Genomic DNA, 13,958 nt, shown 5'->3' with positions numbered 1-13,958 from the left:
CTGACATTCAAGGGGTCCCACGTGAGCTGCTGTTTTCTGCATGATCTGGCGGTCACTAATTTGGTAGCTGGACTAACGAGTGACCCGGCCCTGCCAGAGCAGAGGCCAGGTCATCACCAGGCATCTTCCCAGCACACAGCTCAACGGGACAGCAAAGGGCCACCTCCAGCCTCAGGCCGGTCCCTTCCTTGGTAGCCTTGGCTATATGACACAGATGTGCCATCAGCCGGGAGTCCAAGCATGCAGAACAAGGAGGAACATTCCTGTTCCCCTCTGGAGTAAAAAGCCCTTGAATGCTGATCCCCAGCAAAGCAGAGAGCATCGTCCTGGCTTGCGCTCGTACGGAGCGCACGGCAACGCCGTGCAGTACCGCTGGCCGAACTACAGCGCATCTCCTGCGGGGACAGAGCTTTGTTATGACCCAGCATTGGCTGTTTACCGAAACGTTCAGCAAGCATCAGCGCCACTGAATTAATTCCAGAAAGCTCTTAGCTCTCGCCTGAAGCCATTTGCCATGTCTGGGAGAAATGGCATCTTATAATTGCTTCCAAAAGGGGCAGATCTCGGAGAAAAGGGAGGCACCTCGCTGCTCGGTGCGAAGGCACGGTGCTGGCCCAGCCAGCAAAAGCAACAGACGTGCCGCCGCTTGCAGGACCCGAAGTGCAGGCAGCTGCCAGCACCACGGGCTGGGGTCTTGGCTCAGCTGGCAGGGGCCAATCATTAGCTACAGACAGCACAGACGCACGCTGCAGCTTCTGGAGACGAGCGCAGGCAGGCGAGGAAGCCGCAGCGAGGGAGGGCAGAGCGCCGGAGCTCAGCCTGACAATCGCTCGCTGCTGGGGAGCGGCGGTGGGGCGGGGGGCACGCGGAGGGGCGCAGGCGTGAGATTCGAGTACCCAAAAGGGGGTAACAAGTTGGCTATGAGGCAAGAAAAGATAGCAGAGCTTCATCAGAAAGGCTTCCTCACCGCTGAGATGGCGTCTGGGCTTAGCCAAGTCACCCGAGACGACAGACACGGCAGGAGCCCGTGCGTGCGTGCCCTCGCTGCGCTGTGTTTGCTTCCACAGCGTCTGGACTGCATCCCTGGGGAAAGGCACAGCTCGGTCCTGCTCCGCCAGCGCGCTGCGCCCACGTCCCGCAGGACAAGGCCGGGACGGAGCTGGCGCAGGAGCGTCAGCACACCACGCGCAGCTTGTCCCATCCCTCCACCAGCCCGAACAGGAGCCTGCCGCAGCCCACCCCGCCATCACCCCGTTCGGGAACGGGCAGCCAGCAGCGAGGGCTCAGGACCAGGCGGGGCGAGCCCAGCGTGGTGTCGGGCCTCCGCTGGCAGCGGCAGCGAAGAGCTTCACGCGTACAGCGCAGCAAGGAGCTTCCGCGCGACGCCGAGAGCTTGCGACAGCAGCTCGCGCTGCCTGCCCTACATACCAGCACTGAGAGAGATTTACACGCGGCTCCTCTTCCAGCTCAGCCTCTTCCTGTTGAAAGCCATAAAGCCCAACAGAGGAGATTTAACATTCCATCTCCAAAGTAATTAAATCCAGCCGTATAAAGGGAAATGTTTAACAACTGAGTTTAGCAGAGCCTGATAAAGATGGAGTTACACTGCTGGTAATGAACAGGGGCTGTTTGCTGCACCATTACTGGCAGGGGGGAGAGGGGAGCCCAAGTTTTAATTGGGAGGAATTTCAGAGGACGCATTTTATTTAGCAGCATGCAGGAAAATTAACAGAGAGCCATGGAAAGCTGAGCGACACATGCTCCTTCTCCGTATTGCCAAGAGGGCTTTCGAGTCAGCATCCGAGCACTGCTGAGAACTGCACAGGTTGCTTTGCAAATCCATTTCTTCCAATCCTTGCCCTGCTTGTTTCTGAGCATAGGTGCTAAGAAAACAGTTGAGCAGAGTGGATGAGATCAGATCTCCACATCAATGTTACTAACCACAGAGATGCTTTGTGATTTATAAAGGATCATCTGCCTGCTTTGGTTTGTATTTTAAACAATCAGCACATATAAAGAGCCATTTGAATAGCCCGGGCTCAGGGAGCCTTTGGGAACTTGAGTCATGCAGAAGCAAAGCCAGAGCAGCCGACAGTTACCGAGGCCTCTGCTCCAGAGCCCCTGCTTCACTTGCTGGGACGTAGGAACCTCAATAGCTCTTAAAGACTGCATTCAGGGCGCACTCTCGTTATCAACCACTGCTCAGGGCAGCCCCGGCTGAGCCGAGGCCCTGGCAGGCCGCCCGCACTGATCAAAAGACCAAAACGTTGGAAATCAGCCCAGGACCAGGCCACGCTGGCCCCCGGCACCCAGCCCAGCCCGGGCTCGCTCGCAGCCCCCCGAGCATCCCCTGGCACCTCTGCCAGGACACACCGCTGCCTCCCCAGCATCCCTGCGCTGGCTGCGGTTGCCATGGTGATGGAGCATCGTCCCCTCTCCTGGCACCTTTATGGAAAAACGTCCCCCTGTTCAGCAGCCACTTGTGGCCCTCTATAGCACACGGCTGTCCCCAGACCACTCTCAGCCACATCCTGCGCCCAGGGCTCTGGCAGGCAGCAGAAGGACATCCTGGTGCCCCAGGCCAAAGCAGGCAGGACCGGGACAGCTGCCTGTGAGGAAGCACTGCCACAGCTCCCTCCTCAGCTGCCAAAAGCCTCCTGCAGCTGAACCTCACCAAGAAAAATCCACAAAAACAAAGAGGCAAGAGTAATGAGGATCAGGTCACTCCCAGTTCTAAACAGGGTGAGTTTAAGTGAAGTCCAAGAAGGGAAGAGCTTGAGAGCATCCAAGACTAGAAGAGGATCCCTGAGCACAGGGAGCCCAAGTGTGGTGCCCGTGGCTACCAGGGCCACTGCTGCCTCCGGCCCCCCTACAGCCAATGGCATAGGCATCTCCCCGAGCACAGGCACAGGTCCCCAGTGACCCCAACGGTGCCGGCCTCATGCTCCCCACCTGTGGGAAGGGCCACCTTCAGCCAAGTCTGTCCCACCGTTGCATTAGCAGGGAAAAGTGCCACCTCTGAGCCTGACAAGCTGCCGCCTTGCCCTCCCAAATCTCTGCAGGACACCCGCTAAGCTCCAGCAGCTGTCAGTTCCTTAGCAGGGGGGTGAGCTGAGAATCTTACAATGTAAAATAGCTCCTTTTGTAATCTGCTCCTACAAAACACCTACCCTCTTGCCTGTTTTAGCCCTCCTTGTCCTAGATTACAAGCCCTGGAGACAGCAAGCGTACCGGGTTTTAGCTATTAGATGATGCACCTTGCCAACGCGTCCGCTGCAAGAGAGGTCTCCGCTGCGGCACAGCTCTCCATCCTTCTCCACCAGGCCGCACTGCGAGTGCTGCGCTGATCCGGCTGCTCCTCTGGCACCTGGAATGGATCAGGAGGTTGACTGCACCCCTGCGTGGCTATCGGGAAGCCGCTCATCCTCGTGCCATGTCCTAAGCAGGTTTCTGTGCTCCCTGATAGTCAGTCAGAGGTCGATTAAGCTCCGTGCAGCATGCCAGAAGGATGGACAGCAGGAAGATGCACCTACATAGACCTTGACAGTCAATCCCTCTTAATAAGCATTGCTTTTGTTTTTAGCTAAACCTGCCCCCTCCCACCCTCAGCCAGAGGAGCGGGGAGGTAAAAGCAAGAAATCAGCTGAGCTACCCCAGAAGCCCCCGTTATCCCAGGAGGTCTCCACTGCCTCCCGCAATCAATTACATGGACTGGAGTTGGGGATACCTGGCACTTCACAGGGTCAAAACTGGAAAGGACAGTGGGGGAGGCAATCTCCCTTCTGTTACTGACATGCAAATCATCGCTGCAGTAGCTCATGGGTTTAATATATTTCCAGATTGCCTGGCATGGAGTCACATTAGTCAAGTATATGTGGCAGTTAGTCCAAAATGACTCTTATAATAGAGTCAGCATTTCCACCTCAGCTTCAAGGACAGGCTGGAGACGAGCGTGCAGCCACTTGCCTTACCCCTCTCCCAAGTGCCCTCTGAGGCAGGACTCCCATGGGGTTTGGGGACTGCAAGTAAATGGCCGAGAAGTCCCTAATGAGGCTTGGTGGTGGAAACAGGCTGAGGTCCCCAAGAAATATCCTCTTCAAACTTGAGGTCACGTATGACTGCAGCTTTCTACAGCCCTCAACTTCCATAAAGCTAACCTTTCTTACTCCAAGGCAGGACAGCCAGCAAGAACAGGAACTTCCACGAGCAACAATGTTCTCTCCCACAAAATATGTTGGTTTTTTCCCAAGAGTTTTCAGGTTTGCTGCCTGTTCTCCATAGCTCCCAGCACCATGACTGAAAAGTCTTCACAAGTACTAGAACAGGGAGTCATCCCAGGCGCTGCCATTTCCACCTCTGTCCCTGCCTGGGGACAGTACCAGCCCAGCAGCACTCGCCTCTCATTTTGGATGGTTATTTCTGTGCCCCACAGCCTGCAAAGCCGCAGCAATGCACGGCTGATTGAAAAACTGTGCTGACCACAACTGCAATAATGAAAGGGCTTTTCTTCCACACAGATGGGACTCTTTATTCCCTTCTTGCCTCCAGATTGCATTTCTCATTATATTCCTCATTGCAGAGTGGCTTTGCTTGGGACCTTCTGGTTGAAACAAGCTTTACTAGTCTGATGTTAGAACAGCTCTGTCCCAGCTTAGCTGAAATAACACAGCGTTCAGCTGCTGTATTGCTTTTCAAAGCAAAACTTTCAAGTTTTCCTTTTGTCCATTTATTCCCAGTGCTGCAAACCAATCTGAGCAGCTCATTCCTCATTATTTGTTAAGAGAGCCAAAGCCCTCTGTTCCTGCACCCTCTCAGAGCTTTGTTTTCAGCTATCTGTTCTGTCTTCTGCTTGTGCTTCTCAATGTTTGCACTAAGAGCTTTAAATCATTCACTTAGCCTTGAGCCCCCTCACTCTGTGTCTTTGGTTTGCAGCTAGAAGAAGTAATCACCACAGTGCAATCTAGCTCTTGCTTTTTTGCTTACCCTTCTATTTTCTCTTTAATTAAAAATCCCTTTGGTCTCTGCACTGCTCGCTAGCACCTGGATCCAGGACGTGGCTTCCATTTGCCTTGCAAACAGTGCAGCAGAGAATGTCAAACCGTTTTTCACGACAACCTTGCTTTGACCCGGGTGACAGCTTTACCACCAGGCATTTGATCTCTTACTTGCCCATCTGTTCATTGATTAAAATCCCACACTTTAATATGCAATTTCTGTCTCTGCATCCAGTAGCTTCTTCTGACAACAAGACTCTCATACAGACCAGGAGCCTTTCCCAAGTGATGCTCCTCAAGCAGATCACTGCCTCCTCATCGCCTCGGCTTAACCCAACAACTCAAGGTCAGCCACTCGCCAGCAAGCCCCAGGGACACTGCTCAAGAGCACAGGAAACAAGAGATCAAACCTGGGCTGGAGGGGGACAAAAAGAGTCCACCAGCACCCCCAGCATGGCAAGGGTCATGGGAGTGCTGGGCCTGCAGTGCAGCCAGACTCGAGGCTGGAAGGGGAAGGCAGACAAGTCCTCCCTCTTGCAAAGACTTCTGCACACACCCCCCCCCCCCACCTTTAACATGTGGCCCAGGAAAGCCAGAAAGAAACACCACTAACGTTTCTGCCTTATTGCATCTTCCAAATTTATGTCAGGTAAGATTATCGCAAGGATCAGCCTAACAGCCACCATCGGACACAGCACTGTGCAAGCTTCTGAGAAACGCAAAGTCTGTGCTGCCAGCCACATTAGCAACAGATCCCAAAACCTCCTTAGCACACAAAAAGGCGATTTTTATCCCAATACAAACAGTTCCAAAAGGAAACCAGAACCTTAAAATATGTTTTTCATGATGATTGCCTCTCAAAGCAGAAGGTATAAATGTTCAGGAGAGAGACTGCAGCAGACTGGGAGGTTTGTACGGAGCAGCGAAATGAGTCAGTGCCATCTGCCGGCTGCAGGGACCCTTCCGCTTCCACATTCACTGGGTTCAGCCTCTTATTATTACTTATTAAGTAGTAAGAACCAGCCTCTTACATGTCTACTCCCATGACACAACCGTAATGCTTCCAGCATCTCTCTACAGCACCGTAACCAATGGCACCATTTCAAATGCCAATTCCCCCCAAAGGTTAAGGGTCCAGATTGGAGCCCTTCAGCACAACATGGCTCCAGACATGTCCGTGTCCAACCACGCCGACAGCTGCCAGGGGAGCTGCAGTGGGTCAGCCCAGGGCTACAGCCCCAGCATTTCACAGCCCTACTCTTTCCTACCATCTACACTGGGATCTCTTTTCGCTATCCCTGACAAAATCAGAAATAATTGTGGTGTATGATGTGCTGGCAACAGCAACCCTTGAGCTGGCCCGGATCCGCGCTGAGGAAGAGCTGTAGAAACGCCAAATGTCAGCAGTACTACCGGTGTCCCCGAGGGACAGTGTGGCTCCAAGCACAGCAGTCACAAAGAAGTACCACTCCAAGGCTACTGAGAAGCATCAAAGCCAGAATGAGATGCCAGGCATTCCTGGCTATCAGTGTTATTCTCCTCTGCTGGATCAGATTTAATTGGTGAACAGATTCTAAATGTGCTTCTCACCATTTTTAAAAGGAAAATACATCATTGCTTGATAATTATTCTGTAATTAGGCTTGGGTGCCATATCACTGGCACTGAGGAGAATACACATTCCTGTCAAAACTTCCTCTTTAAGGACAGACATATTTGCTCATCCTTCAGATGCTAATTATCCCCCAAACTTATCTTTCGGCATTAACGGGCTCTGGCAGGCTCCAAATGGCTGGAGGACATGGTAATTTTGTGCTGCAGGAATTGCCTTGGGCTCTATTTGCTGCCGAGTGGTCTCAGAGCTGAGGTGCTGTCAGTCTCTTTTTAGGGATGCTGCTTGAACTGAGTTCATCAAGCTGCTTTTGTCAATCCCAGTAAAATCAATACTGAGCGCCCCAGCACGGAGACCGGTTACTGCCTTTCCCCACTGAAAATGGGCAAGAAAAGGAAGACTGTCTCTGGAAACCTCTATGTAACACAACATCAGCCCAGTTCTGAGCTGTGGGTAGAGGAAGCAGACGGCGTAGGAGGAGCACAAAACTACCCTGATCAGGATGCTCTGCACAGAGCATCCATGCTATGGGGCAGCATGTCCCACACTATGTTCTAACTTAAGCACTGGCAGCATGTTCCTTGGTCATTCAGACACAAAGGCGACCTGTCCTCGTCGTTGGAAGCCCACCGTGCAAAGAGACCACCAAACCAGCAGTTCCTCTGAAAGGTTTGGTTTCAGGTCACTGTTCAGGAAAGGAACCCCTGCTGCATTTCCAACAGGCAAACGCAAGGCTGTGAGGAAGAGTATCCAAGGAGAGAGTACTGCATTTGTGCTCAAAACATCAGGGTGGATCTCAGGGCCAGCTCCTCCAAAGGCAGAAACACGGGCAGGCATTACTTGCCTTTCTTGAACTTCATGTTTAAGAACATTTGCTCATTTTACTAAAATAATTTAGAACTTGCTCCTTTCTCTTCCTGAGTTCTTGCCAACAAACCCAAAGTGGTATCACAACCAAGTTAGACACATTCTTTACTCCCTCACCCCAGCCAGCACTGTAACAGTGAGCAAAAGCAGGATGGACAGATGCTGGTAAAACCTCCCCCTGCAACACCCTGCAGTAAGAGGAGCCACGGCAGCTGAAGAATGCTGTTGAACTCAGTGCTGCACAGAAGCTCGGTGTGCACCATCTGCAGAGCAGCAATCCAGGCTCATCTTCTTTGGCATTCCTCTGGGCATGTCATGTCACGTGGGAGAGCTCCAAACCCTCACAATGCAGGAGCTGTATTCACTGTACCTGCTTTTTCACTATTGTCAGCTACAAAGAAGAAAAAACATTTATTTCTGACAAACCAGGTTATTTTTCCCTGCCAGGGATGATTTGCTGTGTAAGCATCTGGTAGAAAACTGCCTTAATATCTTGCTAGATACTGAAATCTGAGGTGCTTACCTGCAACTCCCTAAAGCATTGTCTTTTCCTTCAGCTTTTGTCAAACCTCTCCCCAGCAGAGAGGGGAGGCACAGCCCTGCTGCAGAGCATCAAGGTATGCTGCTTACTGACACACGCAGCTGCCTTAAGGCAAAATACAAGATTTTTTCCAAAAAGGCCAAGGATAGACAAGAAGAATGCCTCTATCAATCAGACACAAAAGGTGCTCCACCATACAAATAAATAAGCTGTAAGCGCAGAGCACGGTTTGCTGTGCTCCCTACACCACCCACCACCTCAACTCACCGAGCCCTACCAGTGGAAGCTCATGGCCATCCCCAGCCCCTCCGCAGAGAAGGCCGCACCGCCCAGGCGGCTGCCATCTCCCGGCCCTACAACTGCGGGCGGCCTTGCCAGGCTGAGCCTCCCCGGAGCCCTGCCCCGAGCCTGCGGAGAGCAACGGCAGCCGCGGCCCGCAGGGCCCTGCCCGAGCCTGAGGAGAAGCCATGGCGACCCCCTCCCTCCTCGTCCGACACCGTCGCATAGCAACTGGGTTGGAGTCCTAGCTCTTAAATAGCAAGTGGGCCCGCCTCCTCCTCCATACGCCTTTGTCATTGGCTTCTCCTTCTATGATGGGCGTGTGCGCACACCAGTTCCCATCCTCCACGAGCCTCTCCTGCGCCGGAGGCGTGGCGCTATCCGGAAGACACAACAGGAAGCCGAGGGCAGGAAGGGAGGTGGAACACAAGAGAGAAGGATCCGCTGTCAGGACCAATGAGAAAGGAGAAGAGGGACGGTTCAGCCAGTGGCAGGGCGCGAAGGGCGGGGTCCCAGAGGGCGGGGCTACTGTAGCCGGCAGCCGGCGGCGCCGGGAGGAGGCAAAGGTGATGGGGGGACCCCGGCCTGAGGGGAGGCCCGGGGGTGAGGATGCCGGCTTGAAGTGAGATAGGCCGGGGGAAGGAGCGGTGCCGGAAGAGTGAGCGGCGGCTGAAGGGGAACGGGACGGGGAACATGGGGGCTGAGGAAGGGATTTCCTACACCGGGAGGAGGCGTAGGAGCCCGGAGCCTCTGGCTTCGGGAGTCGCAGGCCCGGAGGAGGGCGGAGGTGGGGAGCTGTGCCCGGCGTGTACAGGGCAGAGCTGCTTCGCCCCTGCGGAGCCGGCTTAGAGGTGGCAGGGAGATGTGGGTGCTCGGGATGACCCCGAATAGCTGTGGCAGAAACCCAGAGCAGGTATGCTCAGGTTCCTCGGGTGCACCACGCCTGCCCGGGATGCGGAGCTCTGGCTAAAGCTGTTTGTGTTCCCAGGTGGGAGCAGCAGGAAAGGAGATGTTCCTCGTGTCTGCGCTGGAAGCAGGATGAATCTCGTGTCTATGGCGACAGATCCCGAGTTGAAATGGATAACGCTGTGGGCCCGCATCAGGTGGGCGGCCATGCTCGTGCTCCTCCTGGGCTCGCTCGTGATGCTGCTGCTCCCGCTGGCTGCTGTGGAAGACCAGTGCCACGCAGTGCTCAGAGGACTCTCCTTCCTGAAAAGTAAACTGGGCACGAGCTCCTCGAGGGTCACCAGATACACAGGACAAACAACTGGACTGAGCGTGACCTCCAACGGGCTGGAGCTGCTGGTGCTGAAAGGCAAAGCCTCCCCAGGTAAGAGTAGCCCTGGGCGGGTGCAGGGGAACACCTGAGTTGCCATATAACAACAGCCCTGGAGATCTGCCTTCCACCCCCTTCGATGATCTTCTGTACCCCATAATGGTAACGAACTCTCACTGCCCAGCTGCAAATTATCATCAGCTGTAAATGACCAAGAGGTCAGACATGCCATCGCCAGTCTGGCAGCAGCCCGACTGCATTCCATTGCCCTGCGCCGCAGAAGGGCGATGTGCTGGTGTTCTCTCAGACGTTTTTCCTCGTGCTTTCAGTGCTAGTAAGTTCTGTTAAGGTAACTGGAATACGGAGTGGTGTTTTAATACGCAGTAACCTGGGATACACGGCATTAATCCTGAAATCCTGGCTGTCATAGGACAGCCTTTCTGGCAGTGACAGGCTGCAGTCATTGCCTCTATTGGCTAGGATGTTAATTTGTAAGACATTCAAAGGAATCATTACAATCACAGCGCTGTATCTTTGTTTGCATTAAAGCTGTTACTGCTGGGAAGATGTTTGATAGTTCAGTGAAAAAACAGAAGTGCAGTTAGCAGCCGTGGGCTGTGCTTTTAGCAAGAGGACTTGGCATTATTACCAAGAGAATTTATTTAAGACCCTGAGTCCTCCCACGCAAAGCAGCCTGGTGGCCAAAGCGAATTTCGCTGGGATGGCTACATGCCCTGTGGCTAGCTTGAGCCGTGCTGCTGACAGATCCTGCCTCACCACGCTTCCTGCCAGGAACAGCTCTGCTGCCGTGTACTCGGCCTGTAAACGTGGCATAAGCCTCTGTGCTTGTAGCTGGAATACAAGTTCTCTGTTACAGTTCCTACAGACTGGTTTTATTTAATTTTTGTATGAGTGAACAGTGACGGGCTCCAGAGGTTTTCAGTAAAACTCCATACCCTGTTATCTAACTGTCATTGCTGCATTTCAGAAGTGAAGTTAGAAGCCAAAGCGGCCCTGAATCAAGCCCTTGAAATGAAGCGCCAAGGAAAGCGGGAGAAAGCCCACAAACTCTTTGTGTATGCCCTCAAAATGGACCCTGATTATGTGGATGCCCTGAATGAATTCGGTATCTTTTCGGAAGAGGAAAAAGACATTCTCCAAGCTGACTATTTGTATTCCAAAGCACTAACCATTTCTCCCTGCAACGAGAAGGCTTTGATCAATCGGGACCGGACGCTACCTTTAGTTGAAGAGATAGATCAGAGGTATTTTAGCATTATTGACAGCAAGGTTAAAAAAGTGATGGCGATCCCCAAAGGCAATTCTGCCCTGCGCCGAGTCATGGAGGAGTCCTATTATCACCACATCTACCACACGGTTGCTATTGAAGGAAACACTCTGACGCTGTCAGAAATACGACACATCATTGAGACCAGATACGCTGTTCCTGGAAAAAGCTTAGTGGAGCAGAATGAAGTGATTGGCATGCACGCAGCTTTGAAATACGTCAATACCACGCTGGTGTCACGGATAGGCTCCGTAACCATCAGTGACATCTTGGAGATACACCGGAGAGTGCTGGGCTATGCTGATCCAGTGGAGGCAGGACGGTTCAGGGCTACTCAAGTGTTTGTAGGACATCACATACCACCACATCCCCAGGATGTTGAGAAGCAGATGCAGGAGTTTGTGCAGTGGATTAACTCGGAAGATGCCATGAGCTTGCACCCTGTGGAATTTGCTGCATTAGCCCATTACAAGTTGGTTTACATCCATCCATTTGTGGATGGCAACGGAAGGACCTCGCGCCTGTTAATGAACCTTATACTAATGCAGGCAGGCTACCCACCCATCACAATCCGCAAGGAGCAACGGGCCGAGTATTACCACGTCTTGGAAGTAGCCAACGAGGGCGATGTGAGGCCTTTCATACGCTTTATCGCGAAATGTACTGAGACGACGCTGGACATGTTGCTCATTGCCACCACAGATTATTCCGTGGGCTTACCTGAAGCAGATGGCAGCACTGCTGGATGCAAACAAACTATCCCAGTCAAGACTTGAGGGTTGCGGACGTTCAGGAGCCAATGAACGCATGGGAGAACAGAGAGCCAAGCCACTTGGCATTCCTGCTGGGAAGTAACTCGACAGGAGGTGTCACACTTTAGCATTTCATTTATTTAAAGTGTCTTACATTTGGTTAAATTAATATAATTTATTTATATATATTATGCCAAGCTGAAACGTGAACTGTTGATGTTGACTGTGCACTATAACTTGCTTGTGCTACTGGAAGGAGCGGGGGAGAGGTGTCAGAGGGGCTTAACAAGCTGAAGTAGAATTTAATTTCTCCTTAAAATTAAGCTTTGAGAAGCTGCTTCAATCACAGCCCTTCACCTAGTTGGTCAACTGCATTGTCTTACCTTGTCAAAGAGCTGCTAGGCAAGACAAAGTCTTAACTGAGTTGTTGCTTTTGTGTTACCTCTTCCCTGTTGTTCAAAAAAACACCCCAAAACACAACCCTTGGAGTATCAACACTCTCCCAGCTCTGTTCATCAGACTCTTTCCTGTCAGCCATACGATTTGACGTACTGATCAGGAAGGAGGCTGAACTCCAGTTCAAAGGCCTCTCTCCCCTCCTGTTTCTGTCTTCAGCAGCACTGTGCCTGTTTACTTTCAGCTGCCTTTCCTAGGGTGAGTTTTGTACAGGTGGGAAGTATTTGGTTTAAGATGACAGATGATGTGACTGGAACAAGAGAAGAAATGCCCTCTGACTTATTTCACTGAACTGCGAGGTGCTTTGGCTATACTTCAGGCAGAAGGATAACCTAGTGCTCCCAGGCCCCGCCTGGAGCATCCCACCTCATCAGGCAGGACCCCTGGGGAACCACAGCTGTCCTTCTACAGTTCAGTTCAGGGTTTGGAAAGAGCTTGCTTCTGCAAAGCTGTGGGCAGAAGGCATTATTATACAGAACTGGGAGACAACCTTTTTGAGTTGTGTGAATTTGGTAAGAATGTGTATAGCAAGTTTGCCAAAAACTTAAGAGTTTCTTCAATCTCCACAGGAGAACTTTTCACAAATCCTTACTAGGTCATGTTATTACTGTGGTAAATGCATAAAGAATCACACGACGCCTCTTTGCTGCAATGGCAGTTAGTGTAGGACCTGGAAGCTGCTGTGCAATTCAAAGCAGCATACCTTATCTTTGCTTTTAAGGTAAAGAGCACCTGCAGCCTAACATAGAATAGTTTGCTACACCCTGCCTGCCAGCTGTGTTGATTGATCCCAACACCTCTCAGTTCAGAGAACTTCTACTCCATCCAGTTTAGAAGCTTAAACCCTTTGCAAAACAGCATAAGCTGTTACCCTGTGTTAAGTTTCTTCCCTTGTAACTCTTTTACCTGCAAGGTGGGCAGGACACATTTTATACAAGCAGACAATAGGACAAGAGTGGGAGTTACCTATGTACTACAGCACTGCTCCGTGCTTATGTACTGCTGACAGGGAAAGTGAACAACAAATAAGGAAGGTTGTTCCGTCCTTACATGTGCTCATTTCTGCAGTGCAAGGTGAGTATGAATAAAATCTGCACTTTAGAGCTCCGGGGAAAAAAAAAAATGTTATTTTAGTAACAGATTAATAAACTATTTTAATATTAAAAGTCTTTGTTTGGAAGAGGCTGTTCTCAAAACACTTTTCTGCACAGTGGATGAAGAAGTGGTCACAGCTCAGTTTGTGGAGCAGCAGGTTACATCAGCTGTGCTGCAGCACAGGGCGTAACGGAGCGCTCTGAAGCGGCAAGTCCAACCGCAGCAGCCCAGGGAAACTCAAATCAGCCGTAGTGCAGTGTACATGCTTGCCTGCTGTCAGGGCAAGGCAAGCAGCCAGTTGCACCAGCCTTAGCACCCTCCTACCCCCCAACTCAAAGCTCCATATTAAAGCGTTATTAGAACGTTTCTAAGCTGATTTTGAGATACAATCCCGTTGCATCATCAGTACAACACTGCCGTCTGGCACAGAAGAGGCTGCACGCCACACTGAACAGGCACCAGCAAGAACTTGGTCCCTCGCTGCATCGCCACGACTGCCCCTGTTATGTGGTTCAAGGCTACAAAGCAGACTCCTCCATTTCAAAAGTAAAGCCAAGTGAAATCAGCACAGAATGTAAGCACTGAAAATAGTGTTTATTTGCAGCAGTGCTTGTGTTGTACAAGTGAACTTGGTATTGGGGTCCCCCCTCACATTAAACCCCCACGTTGTGTTGCTTTAGTCAGATAAGCAGCAATATTTCTATCCAAGATGACTTACAGGTTATTTTAAAGTCTGAAGTGGTTTCAGGATATTCATACTAGATGGAATGAGCTACTTAAACATATGTAAGTGACACTC

The 13,958-nt window shown here is 51.6% G+C and overlaps 1 protein-coding gene across 1 annotated transcript; it reads left to right on the top strand.

The window, feature by feature from the left end:
• Positions 1-9,291: 9,291 nt before the first annotated feature.
• FICD (FIC domain protein adenylyltransferase) lies at positions 9,292-11,632 on the top strand (the record flags this gene model as incomplete). Its single annotated transcript, XM_082007618.1, has 2 exons — positions 9,292-9,622; positions 10,557-11,632. The coding sequence occupies exons 1-2, from the start codon at positions 9,331-9,333 to the stop codon at positions 11,630-11,632; spliced, it is 1,368 nt and encodes a 455-aa protein (XP_081863744.1). The 5' UTR covers positions 9,292-9,330.
• Between the last annotated feature and the right edge of the window lie 2,326 nt (positions 11,633-13,958).

Source organism: Phaethon aethereus, assembly GCF_964289735.1.
Source record: "Phaethon aethereus genome assembly, chromosome: 17".
NCBI classification, from domain to species: domain Eukaryota; kingdom Metazoa; phylum Chordata; class Aves; order Phaethontiformes; family Phaethontidae; genus Phaethon; species Phaethon aethereus.
Note: the sequence above shows the minus strand (reverse complement) of the source record. Positions and strands in the feature narration are given on the sequence as shown.